Source organism: Watersipora subatra, chromosome 7 (genome assembly GCF_963576615.1).
Source record: "Watersipora subatra chromosome 7, tzWatSuba1.1, whole genome shotgun sequence".
In the NCBI taxonomy this organism is placed as follows: domain Eukaryota; kingdom Metazoa; phylum Bryozoa; class Gymnolaemata; order Cheilostomatida; family Watersiporidae; genus Watersipora; species Watersipora subatra.
The window spans coordinates 16,797,966-16,815,418 of NC_088714.1; the positions used below are offsets into that span (position 1 = coordinate 16,797,966).

Here is a 17,453-nt window from a genome sequence, read left to right on the forward strand (position 1 = left end):
AGGTTACTTCTTAGTATTGTAAGACATTTTCTATTGGTTAGTCTTTATGGCTTTCTACTCTTAGTTTAGCACCAATAAAAGTGTGTAATTTTTAGGTATGGTTTATAAAATACTCCAGCTGGCTAGGTAATACAGTTTAAAATTGTTCATCTATGACTATTCAGTTTCAACTGGATTGATGTAGTAGGATAAAAAACTAGATAGTGATCAGCCACTCTTAGAATTATATTTTGACTGTTTCTGTAGACCTCTCCATTTTGGGTTAAAAGATATAATAAATAAGTGATTATAATCTTACTACAATATTTTTAGCTATCTCCCATAACTTTATTCTAGATTTACAGCACTTCCTGTTGCCTGTTATGACACCTTCTGGTACCCTAGGTTTGGCCAATGTAGATTTCAACGCTCTAGTAATGGGTCTTAGTAAGTTAATAATAATAGTTCTCGTCATGTTAAAAAGTTGAAGCAATTATAGATAATAGCTGAGAGCAAGAAATTAGCAATTGTTTAAAATTTTCCTCAACAGTAGAATTTTGTCAGGCGATCCAGAGTAACCACAGTATCTCATTTATTACAGAGTTGTGTTTGTATGCTGTTTGGTTTTGAGGTAATATAGGAGAGTTTCACTCCAAGGGAGACCTAGGGCTAGTGGTGGGCACAGGTAATAAAACTTGTTGTACTCACAGGTTTATCTCCTCTTGAGTCTCGGGTAATAGAAATTGGGAGTATTTCAATCTTGCGAGTTCGCGCTTTGGTACACGAATCCATAGAGTAGAGTGGACAAAAACTCGGTCTATTGCGCCCTGCGCTCTAAGCACTGTTTAACAACCCGCCTGTTAACGCTGCGAGCAAAAATATCGTTCCATAAAAATAGTAAAAAATAATAAATAAATTGAATTATAATTGCATTGTAAATTTTAATATATGTCTGATATTTGGAAATTTTAGACATAAAACTCGTATCAACATAAATAAATAATTAAGGGTAAATAATTTGAACTAGATTTTGAGTAGTCTGCTTGTACGCCATTATTTAAAATACTCATCATGGGTTTTGCAACTCAGATTATAATATTAAATGGTATTATCAAAGTAAACCTCCGGTTGATCCGGGCATTAACTATTGTCATCGGCAACAGAACCACTTAAAAGCTTTATATGGTAATGCTGAAAAAGTGTAGTTCATATAACCAACAATTGCTGGGTTTCAATGCTTTGAATTGATTCAGATTTTGTTCTACTTTAAATTATAGAAATGGCAAACTAAGCAGATTCGATGCCATTTTGCTTTGCAAAATTTGTGCGAAGGCATTCACAGAGAAGCTACTATTCAATGTCACAAAAACACTCACTCCCAATGGGTTCGAATCAGTAATATCTAGTAAACCTCTTCCAAGTAGAGGTAAAAAATTCAGCGCATTTCATCACACTACAATGTGGGTGTGTTCTAACTACTATTGCCAGTGATAGGTTGCTTATAGAACAATGATGAGATAATTAACTTTTTCTTCATTTTATTACCTTTGTAAAGGGACTTGCCGGTTGCCTTTACTTTCCACAAGACTGTCAAGCTATAAGCCCACCAAGTGTTAGTCACCAATATATACTTTTGTATAATACATATAACTGAAATTCAAGCCATAAACTATGAACATACATGCAGGAACCGTGTGCACGATAAGACTTTTACAAAATGATAGCGTCGTGCTTCATTGATACGATTCTTCTTTTATTAGGCTTTGCCAATCTTTTTAAAATTTGCGCTCTGTTTGCGTTGCTTGGTTGTCCAAGTGTTCTCATTGATAACGAAGCTTTCTTCGAAAGCAGGAAGGCTCGGTTCGGTGACTACAGTGACCAAGAAGCCGATCTCTACGGCCCTGGTCAAGGCGTTCTGCCGCAACACTTTATTCATTAAATAACTGAGCCTAGTGATTGTACTGATGCCTACTGCACTGATGGCTATTTTGAGTAGTGACTCTGTATTGGCTGTTAAGTTTCCTTTGTTCAGCCACTATATGTCTGGTTGAGATCGCCAACCTTAGATATTTGCTGGTGCTAAGCACAATGAAGAGGTTTCATGTGCCAGTCAGGTTCCTCATTATCACTGCGAAGCTCCATTGTCAGAGCAGCCGATTGAAATTCAGCTAGCAACTTATCTGAGGTGGCCATGGAGGCTGCATAGATCTTAATGCTTGTTCTTCCTCTTTCACTGTCTCCTGTACACTTTTGAGTCCCCTACCTCCATCTTTCCTATCGAGATACAGTCTAGTGTTATCAGATTTTGGGTGGAGTGCTCCATGCATGGTCAGCAGTTTACGAGTTGCTGTATCTGTTTCCTTGATGGCTTCCTCAGTTCACTTTATTATGCCAGCTGGGTATCTTACTACTGGCAATGCGTAAGTTTTTATTGCCATGAATTGATTCTTGGCATTGAGCTGGCTTTGTAGAACCTGCCGAACGCAATTCTTGAATTTGGTAATGACTTTGTGATGTACTTTGGCTTTATGGTTGATGTTGCTCTGTATAATTCTTAATACTTGCACCCTTCTTCTATATCTTTGATGGCACCATTTGGCATTTTTAGGTCATCTGCGAGCACAAAGTGGTCTTTCTTGAGAATTAGCCTTCCACATTTCTCAATACCGAAGGTCATTCCAATGACCTTGCTGTATACCTGAGTAAGGTGTACTAGCAAATCAATGTCCCTTTCCTTGTTAGCGTCCAGGTTCATGTCATCCATGCAGAAGAGGTGGTTTATCTTGGTGCCACTCTTAAACTGGTACCCATATTTAGTTTCGTCCAGCATTATGCTTAGAGGGTTTAGGCCAGTGGTTCTTAACAAGTGGGGAATTCCCCCCAGGGGGAAATTTTGGGATTTTAGGAGAGGAATTTGGCAGTTTGCTAAAGGGGATTTTCGAGGCACCAATTTTTCTTATATAAAGTGCAGCGAGGAGTAAATGAATTTCAGTAGTTTCAACAAAGCCAAGATCTAAAACTGTGGAAAAGATAAGGATTGCTACACTACATGCATATACATACCTGCAATATTAATTGTTCAGTTACCGATTTGGTTTGCATAAACATATAACATTTTGACAATTTGCTCTGTAGCCTAACATATGTATGGTGTTTTGCTCATGTAGATATTGAACGTATTCAAATATTTTGATTGCATATCCCATATTGTAGGTGTTAGAAATGTCAAAGACAAAAAGACGAACATATGATGATTCTTACCTTAACTATGGATTCACTTGTATGATTAAAAACGGCACCGAAGTACCAAAATGTGTTTTGTGCATGGAAGTGCTTGCTAACGACTCCATGAAACCACATCAACTTAAGCAACACTTAAAAAATAAACATGCAGAACACATTGATAAATCAAAGCCGTTCTTTGAAGCTAAAGAGAGAGAACTCAAGCGGGCAAAACTAGATTTCACTGGCAGCTTTCATATCCAGGCACAGGCCATTACCGAGTCATCCTATGCTCTGTCTTACCGTATCGCCAGAGATAAGAAGCCACACACCATTGGTGAAACATTAGTTAAACCTTGTCTGCTGAAGTGTACTAAGATTATTCTCGGAGACACAGCCACTCAAAAGATAGCTGATTTATTCCTCTCAGACAGCACAGTAAAATCGAGGATCGATGATATGTCTGCGAACATAAAGAGGCAAGTAATTGAAAAGAGCAAGTCATCTCCCATGTTCGCCATTCAACTCTATGAGTCCACTGATGTTGCTAGCATTTCACAGCTGATGGTGTTTGCACACTATGTACACAGAGAGACAATTGAAAAAGAATTTCTGTTCTGCAGTCCTCTAACAGAGACCACCACAGCTGCTGATGTTATGAACCTGGTTTCCGACTTCTTCAGCAAAGAACATTTGGACTGGGGCAAACTAATTGGAGTTTGCACTGATGGTGTTCCAGCCATGCTTGGCTGTCGTGCTGGGCTTGCACAGTTGGTAAAAGAAAAGAATCCTTTAGTAGTGAGTACCCATTGCTTCATTCACAGACAAGCGCTAGCAGCAAAAACTCTTCCCAAAGGATTGTAGGAACACCTTCCTTCAGTGATTAAAGTAGTAAACTTTATCAAAGGCTCTGCCTTGCAAACATGTCTCTTCTACAAGTTATGCGAAGATATGGATGCTGTGCACTCATCACTATTGTTCCACACTGAAGTTCGATAGTTATCAAAGGTAACATGCTTTTGCATTTCTTCAATCTACGAGCAGAGGTCAATGAGTTCTTGAAAACTCATAACAAACCCAAACTACTGGTTTCAATGCAGGTGGAAGTCTTCCATCAGTGTCTTGCTTGCCTAGTTGACATATTTGGTTCAATCAATGAAGTGAACACAAAAATGCAAGGTAGAGACAGAAATGTGTTGAATGTAACTGATAGTATCAAAGCATTCAAGGACAAGCTCAAACTCTGGGTGGAAAGACTGGCTACTGGGAATTTAAGTTTCATTTCCAGTTCTTCATTCATTAGTTGACAAGAAAGCTCCTTCCACTTCTTTGCTAACTGACATAAAGCATCACTTGAACAGCTTGATAGCAGAGTTTGAGAGATATTTTCCAAAGTTAGATCTTAAGACAGAGCAATTGATGAGCCTGACCCGAGGCCCTTTCAGGCGCAATGTCCACGAGATTCCGGAACAGCTTCAGGAGGAGTTTTTGGAGCTGACCAACAACTCTGCATTAAAAGGAGCTACCAATAGAGCACTTTTGGGTTCAGGCCCAAAGATTGTATCCCAACATAAACCTGGCCGCTTTCAAGATGCTCATACCACTTGCTTCCACATATCTTTGCGAGTCAGCATTTTCAGCAATGCTAACCATAAAGAGCAAATCTAGAAACCGTCTAGAAGTAGAAGCTGACCTACAGTGTGCCCTTTCTACAACAACTCCTAACATCAAAATTCTGGTCAGCTCCAAACAAACACAGAAATCGCACTAGTCTGCTGACTGTCTTACAATGATAGATATATTGAGTTTCAATATACATTCATTTTTAATATTCCATGGAAATATGACTGTAATAAATGCATATATACATGTATAGATATATATGTATATAAGTTATATATGTAAATAAAGTTCACTATCTAGATGCAGTGCAATATTTGAAGGAGTTGGGAGAGGGGGAATTTCTGTCTTTAGGTTTGGAAAAGGGGATGGGGCAAAAAAGGTTAAGAACCAGTGGCTTAGGCATATGCAGAAGAGCAGCGGTGATAAGGAGTCACCTTGATAGATGCCTCGCTTAATTTTGATACTCGCTAGCTTTTTGCTGTTTGCCTCCAGTTCGGTTTTCCATTTGGTCATTGACATTAATTGATGAACGCGACAAGAGCAGGGTGAACATTGTACAACCTTAGGCACTCAAATATCCAAATATGGGGAATTGAATCATAGGCCTTTTTGTAGTCAATACAAGCCATGACAAAATTGGTATGCCTTTTCCTGGTGTCTTCAAGCCACCAGCAACTTACAGTATGTTTGGCTCTTCGGGTGTTGCATCCAATTCCTTTCTGAGCACTGGTCATATAGTGACTCATGTGCTCTTCCAGTTTGTCTGCAACTATTCCTGAGAGCAGTTTTTCAGGTGGTGGGCAAGCATGTTATTGCCCGATAGTTTTTGGGAATCTATATATATATATATATATATATATATATATATATATATATATATATACATATATATATATATACATATATATATATATATATGTATATATATATATATATTGGTAACAATAAACATGCAATAAATAAATTATGGTGTTTTTAAAGTTCCTGTTACTTTATTGGCAATAATTTCAATTACAATAGAAATATTTTTCAAATTATGCCATACAACAATAACAAAATAACAAATATAATAATGGCAACAGTTAGCAACTAAAATCGAATAAATAGTTTGCCAAATAGTTTTTAAAATTCCTTTTTCTGCTAAAAGAACGGATATTAGGTAGAAGATTGTAAAGCAGCGAGCAAAGATATTTTCAAAATAATTGTTAGTGGTTGTATGCAATTAGTTTGTTTCACGTAATTTAAAATAATTTGAAAATCTGTAATTGCCATGTAGTAAACGAAGACACAAGCCATGAAAAATCTTGGAACTTTCAATTGAAATCTAAATAAACATTTAGCATAGGTAAAAGAAAAAGATGCAAAAATTTGGAAAGATCATGCGTTGGGATAAGGTATGCTGGATTGTGATGTGGAGTTGCAATTAGTTGAAATGCTCCATTTGGCACCAAAAATAAATTGTTTTAGAGAAAGATTATAATAAGTATGTATGCCATAAATACTATAATTACCATAAAAATAAAAATAAACTAAACTGTTTTAAAGCAAAATGCTTCTTACCAGAGCTTCAGATTGGTGTGAGTTTTTGTTACAGTGAATGCCTCAAATACTCAAAGTTATGTTAGCTGTACAGCTTTATTATTAGCCTATAAACATACATTTGGTAAGTTAAATTCAACCATGAATTCTATTAGATTATTCAGAAAACCTCAAAAATACATAATAATAATACATGATTAAAATACACAGAGTTGCTACTACCAAAAAACGTTACGTTTTCTAATTCATTTTTATAAGATTAAATTATTTTGTGAAGTAAGATGTTCCTAAAAAATTTCAGAATTATCTTTTAAACAACATATTAATTTTTTAAAAGAGTTTACTCTGAGTACTGAGCACCAAAACATTTTTATTTCCTAATTTTACATATAGTAATATGTATATTGTATTGTATATTGTACACTTTTATTAAACAGATATGAGATTTTTTTCCAATATTCAGTTTAAAAGTTATTAAAGATGAGAAAGTCCTTTTTGCATTTTTTCTTAAAAATGCAAATATTTAAAAATTTTCTAAATCAGTTTGGCAGCTTAATTTAAAAGATACATTACTTGTTTTCTTTATGTTGTTGAGAGGGTTACTCCCGAAATGGTCTGCTTTTCTGTTGTTTGGTTTATTGCGATCTTTTGCTAATAAGATTTAGCGCAAGGGAAGTTGGGGATGATTGCCCTCAGCACCACTAACAAAGCTTGTGTGATTTTAACGACTGACCTATTGATCATACCACTAAACCACGGCTGCATTTCTGCTCAATGATTTCCATCATTGCAATTATGGTTGGTCATCACATAAAGTAAGTCGTAAAGTGAAGTAAGTCGGCCATTTTGTGTTATTTTTTCTTTACCAAAGGTTTGTGAATAAGATTGACTAATCAAGCAACCAGCACAACTGCACAGTCTCAACTAGGATATGTACCAAGGATTATTTGAAATTTTTTTGAAATTATCAATTATTTTTTGTTAAAAATCAGAAGAGCTTTTATATTGCAGTTATTTTGTGAATCACGCAAATCTTCTAGATTGTTCAGCAAATTTATGGTTGTTATGCATTTTTAACAGATCCACTTTCATGTTATCTAAGACATTTTATTGCAACATTATAGAAAGCTAATAGATTTTAATTGGGTAAATTTAAGAACAGTATTTTTTTGGAAAGGTTGCAAATAGCCTTTATTCTAAATTAATTTGAGCTAAACCTAATAGCTTTAATAATGATTTAAAAATTGAATATCTAGGTTTGCCAAAGAAAATTAACTAAAGATATAGTTGACATATTCTAGTACAACTTTTACTATTTTGCAATTGTGCTTGTCTTTACTGTCACACGTATGAAATTTTTGAGAATGCAATGGCTATACCATTTTTATGACACAACGGCCATATATTTTTTAATTCAAGTTCAATTATTTAATAATCACCATAAAATTTTTTGTTATATATACTTATTTGAGTACCTTATCCTACATGAAGAGCACATTTGTTTTACATAGCCTATTATGTTAATATTGGGTAAGCTCAAAAACCTGAAGAAAAGTTTGTAAATAATTGGGATAACCATCTGGCAGAAGGAATCAACAAGAGAACAAAGCATAAGATTTATTATAACCATGACCGAAGCATAACTCAAACTGGTTGTTTGCTCTCTTGAACAGAGCACAATTTGACAGAGATAAATAGCTTGCAAAATATTTTAACAAACTTTTTTAATATGACTAGGAATGAAAAACTTCACACATAAAATATAATGAAGTCAAATTAAAATTTCAAAAAAAGCAATTTTACTCATAGCTACAAGAAACACTAAAAATATTTGTTACAGTTATAATAACTAAAACCTGCCATAATCTTATTGACGTCTAGTGAAGCGAACTTTCACAGAGGGTGGAGTCAGCAGAATTGACATCGGGTACTTTCTAACATCCCGATCTGGCAGCTCACCATCAACTTCCACATGATATTTTTGTAGAATATTAGCCAGGAAAAGAAATATTCTGGATTTAGCAAAACTCTCTCCTGGACATTGTCTTCTTCCAGCTCCAAATCCCAAAAAGCTGCAAGAAAAATGCAACCTTATGACTTGACTCAAAAATATCTACTCCGATGCTTCTTGTAGTAGCAGCCAGTTTTTCCCCTTTAAATGATCAAATTTTGTATAGAATTTTCAAGAGACAAATATTATACCTTAAGTCAATTGTTACTACTCAAAGTATACAATGGTAGCCTTTACCTATGCTTTAGTGAAAGACTAAATGATTGTTCGGCGTTGCCCGAGTAAGAAAAGTATTTGCGCAAAAAAGTTATTTTTCTGTAACATATAACAACAGTTACCATTCCAACTTTCAAACTTCATATTGTGAGGAAAATTTTCTGCGCAAGCCAAATAAATTAGAAAGCAAACTGAAACAACTATAAAAGTGTTTCAATGTCTGTCTGTCCGGCTGTCTATCAAAGTCAACCACAAATTGCATCATAGCGATGCCTGCTTGGGTTAAGCGGTATGGTAGAGATGATCCTGTTTTCAGTATTTACCACTTCTGGAACTGTCAGATCAACCTGAAGAGATGCATTTTACAACACGTTCAGTTTGACAGAGCCAGGTAGCCCTTTCACTTGCCCAATGTATGAAGGACAGATGTGGATTTTAAATGTGCTAACGATGTCAGCATGCATGGGGCCTCTAAGTTATGGTCCAGATCCGAAATACCCAGCAATTTGGGTTCAAAAGCTTGCTGAGGGCTTGCTGAGAGTTTTTGTTAGATCGGCATTAAGCAGGACTCAAACCACCAACCTCATGGTTTACAGTCAAAAAAGCTACCACTAGGCCACCATAGCACCCTTAAATGTCTGGCTTAAATGCATAGTAGTTGAGATGTAAATGTGAAATAATTAGCAATTAATAGCTAAATAAGTCTGTTTTGCTACGAATACAATAAAATATGATTTGATAATGATACAATTAATACAAACAAAGAAAACAAAATAAAAATTCTGGATGTGTTGAACCAATAATAACTATTTGTGCATAAAAGTGTGTGCTTCCGGTAGTGCGTGTGTGTTACTGTTCCAGCAGAACTGCTATCCATTAAAACCTTTAATACGACAATACTTGTACGGATTGATGCTGGTACAAGTGTAAAAATGAGATATCGGACTGCTTCTGTCTGACCAAACAGAGAATTTAGAACCTATTCCTACTCGATCAAAATAATACAATTTTCTGCCTAAAAAGTATTGGCTTTTACCAATTTAGCAATTTAACTTTACAAAAAACGGAAATAAAATTTCATGAAAACACAAAAAAGCATCGTTTTTCATAAAGTTCATAGAGTTCACAGAGTTACAACTATACTTCATTGAGTGTGTGAAATTGGGAAAATGGTTTGTACAGTCTATAGTAAGAGCTAGGAATTGTAAACTCGTTACAATTACTAAGTCTACAAAATTGTCTTTGTAAACTCGTGGTTAGACAATTGGATTACAAACCTGCGGCTGCAATCTTTATTTGTTCAAATCCAGCGTGATGTGAGATTGCTATTCCACAGTTTATACAGCTATGGTGAAATATACCGAAGGACATACTAAATTACATACAAATAAATTATGATATTTATATAGATATTGAAGATCAATATGGGAAAAGTCAAACCATTCATTTTATTTGCTTCAAACAGAATATGAGAAAACAGTTTAGCTTAATTTTTTGTAAAAAAAATATTTTTTTGTCTCATTGTGTGCTGGTTTGTTTGAATACCAAACAGCATATTTCATCCAGATCGGCTAAACTGCATTCACAGAAAATTACAGAATTTTATTGCTGATGATCTCAGAGCTGGCTCAAGGTTGTATCCCCTTTTTAATAAAAGTAACAAACTGAGCAGTCATACATAAAGGAACTCTTCGCTTTGACTGAAAGTATGTCAACAGTTGAGCAGATTTAATAGTAATATAAAATATCTGTTTTAGTAATCAGCTGATTTTCATTCAAAAGGTTTTTTTGCCTTCCTCTTGTCTAGCAATCATTACAGTTTTCCTTACTTTTCTCGGAGAGGATGGTCACGATCTACCAGTTTGCCATTTTCATCAAGGAGTCTCTCGGGCTTAACTTCAAATGGCTCATCAAACACATCTGGATTATGAGCAACATGGTATGAATTCATAAGCACCACCGTACCAGCAGGAATCTGCAACAAACATGTAATAAAATATATTTAGTAACCCTTTTGTATACACTACCACGCAGCCTATAAATAGTTTTAAAAGTTAAAACTGTCATTAAAGTAATCGAAATGTCATTAAAGATTTTTAGGTTAACTTATGAAGTTAACCAACCTTATATCCGGCTACTTCTGCATCTCTGACAGCCATGTGAGGAATCATAAACGGCACTTGAGTAAGAAACCTCATCTGTTCCAGCATGTATGCTTCCATCCGTGGCAGTTTTACCCTGCATACATTGTGCAGTGTGAACCATTCAATATGAAATTGTAAGTGGTTTTTAGTTGAATGAGTCATTGTTTAATTCAATACATACTGTATTTTAAAGTTATCTTTAATAGATTTAATAAAATAGGTGATGAACTGCTTTGTCAAACTTTATGCAAATTTGTTTGACATTAAGGTGTAGCTGTATTTGCAGACATTTGCTTACTTGTCTTTGAGCGTGATTGTTTCAGTTGGTTCATACTGGCTGTCAATTTCTGCTTGTAAAGTTTTCTGTAAAGTTGGATCATGAAGCAGGTCCAAGAACATTTGAGCTAGACTCCGTCTGCTTGTCTCTAAACCTAAAAAATGTCACTTAAAGTCAGTAATATAGCATATGACAACTAGATCTATTTTGGGCTCACAATACTGCATAATATATTTCAAAAGCAGTCTTCACTAAAGGATGTTTAATTACATCTAGTTTCATACTTTAGAAATTTTTTGCTTTTATACTTGCTTGTATATATAAAACTTACACTATTCAGTGGTACCAAGGCATAAAAGCACAAACTAGCATGACATGGTTACCTCCTATTAGAAAGTTTGCCATCATTCCCTGCAGTCCAACTTCATCAAGCAAAGGTTGACCATCTACGTCATTTTCTTGTTTCTGCAGCTCGATAAGGTAGTCAAGACAGCCTCTCATTTGGTTAACATCAAAAGATTTCTATGAATCAGCGGTGACATTTGATTAGTAAAAAAAAAACAAGTAAACCTAGTCATTAAAAACGTGGTAAATTGAAAAAACTTTGAATTTATTTAAAAGTGCATGAATGTGGCAGCAAACTTACTTTGGCTTCTTCTATTCTTGTTTTTATGAAGTTGCTAAAAGTTTCTTTCGCTGATTCAATTTTTTTGCGCTCCTTTTTAAACAAGAATTTGAAGTCATATAAAAATGGTATAACGTCAAAAACAACTCCATTAGAAAAGGGATCTGTTGTTTTTATAACTTGACTGTTGACTCGGTTCATCCGGTGACAGAGTTCATCATCATAAGAGTATTTTTCTCCAAACATCTACAAAGTATTAGCTAACATTAGATACTCTACCTATTGCCTTGTAATTATAATAATACTGGTGAGCAAATAATCATGCAACAATAATTAAAATTCAAAATTATGATTAATATACTAAATGTATTAATCACTTTTTTGAATGTTGTCAATATGAGCTTAAAAAATCGTTTACAAATTTGTAACTACAAAATCAAATATTAAAAAAGGAAATTTTGAATATTTTCATGAACAGGTAATACGAACAGCTCTTAAGGGTAGATAGTCACCAAGTTCTATAACAATCTTTATTGTATAGGCCTAATTGTATCATATCACTATAAAAAATTTAACTATATGTTGCAAGAAGTTACTTCCATTTGCACATTCACTTCTTGCTTTAGATATCTGTTTCATTTATAGTTAAGAAATTGCTTGCGTGTTTGAAATCACAGGGATAGTTATAAACTCTTTTTTATAATTAAAGAACTACAACATGCATAAATATTCATCCACTGACCATAGATGCTAAGACACAGCAGACATATCCAATGCTCAGTTCTGCTGAATCTATGGCTTGACCTTCTTTTTGATCAATATCATCGACCAGACATTGTATGGTTTCTTGTAGTATTTTTTCTAGATGCACAACTCCTGGTCCATAGGCTTTCATCGCTTTAGTGAACAGGCGACGTAACATGACCTGCTTATCACTGAAGTTCTAAAAATAAGGTTCGTAAAAAGGGCTTATTTTTTATTAATAGGTAAACTCAGCTTCGTAATAAACATTGTTTCAGCAAATAAAGCATTTGCATAGTGCACCAAAATAAAATTTGAATTTAATTTTCATGAATGGCCAATTTAAAGGATTATGGTGAAGCCTGAAAAAAATTGTATAGTTTTACAATTTCTCTGCTAAACTAATCTGGTTTATGAATGCATCGATGATTTCTATGTTTTTCACCATCATAATATTGTTATTATTATTAAACAGTATTGATTAGTAACATATTAAAGCTAAACAGTTATAAGTTATGGATGCTTTCCCAATTTTCCTGAATTTGGATTCAACAGACTATGGCTTGTAACAATATTTGTATAACTGTATGACTGTATAGCTGTATGACCAGAGGTCTAAACACATTTTATAATGCTTAGTTAAAGAATTAGTAACAACAAAAAGTTATCTTATCAAAGATGTAATAATTTTGACATTTTACAAAATGGCTGTAAGTAGGAAAATGGCGCGAATGCTCATACCCGTCTAAACACTTAATCAGAAGTTTTAGCTTGAAAAATAAAATTAGCACAAAGATATCTAAACAAGATTGTTTAAAAAAATTCAAAATAAAAAGTTGAACTTATGTTCAAAAGAATTAACATAGTAGCTTACTGAAAATGCAACATTTGGAGGAAGTACTATCTGGTTTCTTTTTAAAGATGGTCGACCTTGAAAATCTGTTCCTAGAAAACATTTGAAATAAGAAATAATTATGCCCTGCATACAAAGGTCTACAATAGACTATAACATAAAACTTTAAATAAAAGTTCAAATCATATTTATACTAGAAATTCCCCTGTCATAAAGCCCACGACCTGATAATGGAATAAGTGATAACGGAAAAAAAAATGGCAGTGCTGGTTGTTGAAAAAGTAGTTGTCAGCAGGAATTGGCAAAGTATAGTGTAAATGAAAGTTGCTCAAGATGACAAAATAAATTTGAGGGAGCACGACTTCAAAAAGGTGCAAATAACAATTTCAACAAATATAGATAAGTTAGATAAATTCAGTGTTCTGTTAAAGGTCACGCAATCTAGTCTCATCTCTGTTATACGTTATAGGATTTAGTCATTGATAGCTAATCAAGTGATGCGCTCCCTAGAGAAGTCGTTAACTTCTAGATTAAATTGTTAATTAAAGCTGTAGACCTAACCTACTGTAATGTATGTAAATTAACAACAACAATAAGGAAATATGTTTATTATAAAGCTGAAATGCAAACTTAGAAGCAAAATGGCAAGCTACTGTGTACTATACACAGTTTGAAAATTAGTTGTGTTGAATGTAGAATGGTTTTGATAGCGATCTTTAACAGAAAGCGAGTATGAGCATTCACGCGTCTGGAAGTTTTCTGCAAACTGCGGCAAAATAAAAAAATGTTCTCGTCATAAAGGAGCATTGTAGTTTGGCCCTAGCTTGTACATAAGTTGTAAAGAATTTCGGCTAACGTTTTAAATAATTTAATGAAACCTTCGATAATTGGACAAAAAAACATAGGCTGATAAACTGTGTACCACAATTTCGTACCTGCAAATTGGTCTACGCCTCAAACGGTCTACGTTTATTACAGAAACATTCGAATAAATTTGATTACAAGTAAACAATGCCATAGACTGGTGAAATGAGCACGGCTTTCTCATGAAATGTGCACTGCTAAATAGTTCTACTATCTTTTGCACAGCTTTATTGGCGTATCGTAGGCCTGTCTTAACTTTTATTAAACCAAGCTTTTCAAGCGTTTTGTGGCGATTTACAGCCAAATTAATCTGTCTATTTGTGTATAATCCGATCAGATAGGTGAGTTTTAAGATACTGTCGATGATTTACAAAGACTTGGTAACATATTTAAATAAGCTTATATGTGTTTTGTATGAATACTATACTTTAACGACTCTACAAAACAATGGTTAACTTTGTTGATGAGATTTCAAAGCAAGGGTTTGTGACGTTGTTGATGAAAAGTCTTCGTAAGTTGTTGTTGCACATGCATTTATCATAAAAACTCTCAAACTTTGCTTCGCTTGTTTTGTCGTGGGACAATCCAAAAATGACACAAACCTCAAGTTTAAAGTTTATGAATTCTAGGATAAGCATACAAACAATATCATCAATCAAAATTTTAAAGTGAATGGATTTAATTTAATCATAAAATTTGTAGAAAATAAATCATGTATGAACAATCTTGATGCAAAGAATATTTACCCAATATTTTTATCTAAAACATAAAATTTGAATTAGTAGAATATTTTATCTTTGCTTCTGTAACTTAGTTTCGGCTATTAAAAACATCACTGAGCTAAGAATGGGATGGTGGTCTCCCCAGTCACAGCTCATTCGTCTCAGATATTTCATCTGTTATTCACAAACCTGTTTTGCTCAGCGCTTCTAAGCAGGCTTCTTTTGAATTCAGCACCACAATCGTCTTTGTAAAAATCTTTACTTTCATAATAGCCCCGTATTTTCTTGCCATCTCATAAAACTGGTTGTGAATTTTTGTTGGATTCAGGGAAAGTATATGTCCAAGGAGCGGTAGGCCTGGAGGTCCTGGTATCTTTCTTAAAGGATTCTGTAGAATAGTCATTAAACTTATATATTATAACTGCTATTATAATATTGTAATCAGTATATATATTATACAGTACTTATTATTGCTATTTAGAGGTTGGCAAATATTTGATAGATTAGTACTTTTCATTAAATTGTGCATCTATTGTAGAATGATATTAACTTTGCTTACAATTTATGAGCGCTTTCAAAAATGGATCAGTTTATACAGTTCAACTTGTTTAACCAACTGACTTGATAAAAAAGTTGATTAGATCAAAAGTTGACAATGTAATATTTTAATAGATTTTCATACCAAATTACTGCTATGCACAGCTCAACCAGCTTTATATTTTCTGCATAACAAATTTCAACGGTAACCCTTATGTTAGAATTACACTAAAAGCTTACCTTGAGTGATTTGGTGACAAGGTAAAATATAAGGAGCAGTGAGGCAGCCAGCAAAGAGAAAGTAAAGATTTCTTCTAAAGCCATGCTGAGCTCCATTTCTAATGTTTGATACCTTTCTACTATGCTTCAGTTTATATACCTTTCAGTGCAATTTGTTTGAGTTCTGGTCACGGTTGAGTTCATAAACATCAACAAGTTTTTACTTTATTTGTTCTAGTCTAAACTGTTGCTAACTGGCGCAAGCTCGGTGAGTAAGGAGTTGAAATAACTTTATCACACTATAGGAATGAATTGATATTTTGACCTATTCAATGTTCAATAACTTTTATGTTAGTGGTAACTGAGCAATGTGCAGGTACGCCAGGTGTAAACTGTGACCAATTTTAGCTACTTTTATATTAAAACGGCTGTTTTTCAAAAACTAGAAAGCCATATATTATAAATAAAGAATTTTACTGAATTTTTCTTAGACAAAATTAAGTAAAAATTAACATGATAGATTGACAACTAATCACACCCAGGGTAAGTAGTTGTAATCACATTAATAGTACTTAGTCTTATCGATAATCTAAAAAGGTCGGCAATCATGTCAGACTTGGTAAAATGTTAAGGGACCTACAGTTTTGCTAAGCATCCTGCAACTAAACAGTTGGTGTGAAAAAGAGCTGATCTCAACCGATCAGTGCAAAATTCCATTTGTAGTGAGCACATGTTGTTCTTCGCTTATTGTAATTGCTGAAACAGATTTTCAATTCATATCATATTATCATAAGAGTTTTGTTTCATAGCCAAATACAAAAAAGTCATTAATGTGAGTCAATTTAATTTGCTTATATCAAGTAAATGTTGGAACATTAAATTAGTAAACTAGTTTATGTACTAGCGTAAAAGAATAATTTGCATCTGTAGCATATGAATTGCCGCAGCCAATTGCTTCTCGTAAATTTTTTAGTATAGTCATTTTGAGCTTGATAAATTGACTATTGTTACAGGTAAAAATTATTAAATAGACTTGCTTTTCTCTTGTAAATTTTACAAAAGACAATTTAATTTTTAATCTATTAATTGAAGAATATTGCGTGAGTCATGTAAAAAGAAAACAATTTGAGAGGGTTTCGAGTTTGAGAAATGATATAGGCCTACATGTAATTTCACTATAATTAAAAGCAAGTTTTGATATCTGAGAGATTTGCAAGCTCAATATTTATTAAGATAAAGTATCAAAACAAGTGTCTACAAAGATAAGAAGCAGGTTCGAGTCTGAGATTTGACTAAGTGGGTCGAAGTTTCAGATCACGAGCTTGGAATTTACTTACTTCAGGGTTTAGCTTCACATTGATAGCTTGAGTTTTAAAGTTATAGCTTGGGTTTTAAATTGATAGCTTGAGTTTTAAATTGATAGCTTGAGTTTTAAATTGATAGCTTGAGTTTTAAATTGGTAGCTTGAGTTTTAAATTGATAGCTTGAGTTTTAAATTGATAGCTTGAGTTTTAAAAGGCATCCTTTAACTCAAAAGAGGAAAATAGGTTATTACCAAAATGCCTCAAAACACCCGTGCTTCACCTATTCTATACTAACAATTTGTTGTCACCTAAATAAGAGAAGAATGTAAACACGTATTTTTTATGACATAATTCAAAAATGATGTACTTTATCACTCTTGCTCTGGTTGTATAATAGTCAATTAAATGGATTGCTCAACAGTATTTCAGTAAAACCTTTTTTTTGTATGTAAAAACTATCATCAATCTACTTGACTTTTAATTTTGGATAACTTACAACATGTCATTTTCACTAACATAATTAGTCAATAAAGCTCACAAAAAATTTAAAAAAGATTTTGACATAAAAAATTAAAAT

At 33.7% G+C, this 17,453-nt stretch overlaps 3 protein-coding genes across 3 annotated transcripts; 2 read left to right on the plus strand and 1 right to left on the minus strand.

Moving 5' to 3' along the window:
- The first annotated feature begins 3,201 nt into the window (after positions 1 to 3,201).
- LOC137400476 (protein FAM200C-like) lies at positions 3,202 to 4,065 on the plus strand. The gene has a single exon (XM_068086801.1). The coding sequence runs from the start codon at positions 3,202 to 3,204 to the stop codon at positions 4,063 to 4,065; it is 864 nt and encodes a 287-aa protein (XP_067942902.1).
- Positions 4,066 to 4,214: 149 nt separating this feature from the next.
- On the plus strand, positions 4,215 to 4,869 carry LOC137400477 (uncharacterized). The gene is made up of 2 exons (XM_068086802.1): positions 4,215 to 4,380; positions 4,505 to 4,869. The coding sequence occupies exons 1-2, from the start codon at positions 4,215 to 4,217 to the stop codon at positions 4,867 to 4,869; spliced, it is 531 nt and encodes a 176-aa protein (XP_067942903.1).
- Positions 4,870 to 8,230: 3,361 nt separating this feature from the next.
- LOC137400478 (cytochrome P450 2B1-like) lies at positions 8,231 to 15,689 on the minus strand. Its single transcript, XM_068086803.1, has 10 exons — positions 15,594 to 15,689; positions 15,006 to 15,204; positions 13,252 to 13,322; positions 12,379 to 12,579; positions 11,658 to 11,882; positions 11,395 to 11,533; positions 11,033 to 11,165; positions 10,714 to 10,828; positions 10,420 to 10,565; positions 8,231 to 8,435 (listed from the first exon to the last, which is right to left on the minus strand). The coding sequence occupies exons 1-10, from the start codon at positions 15,687 to 15,689 to the stop codon at positions 8,231 to 8,233; spliced, it is 1,530 nt and encodes a 509-aa protein (XP_067942904.1).
- Positions 15,690 to 17,453: the final 1,764 nt, after the last annotated feature.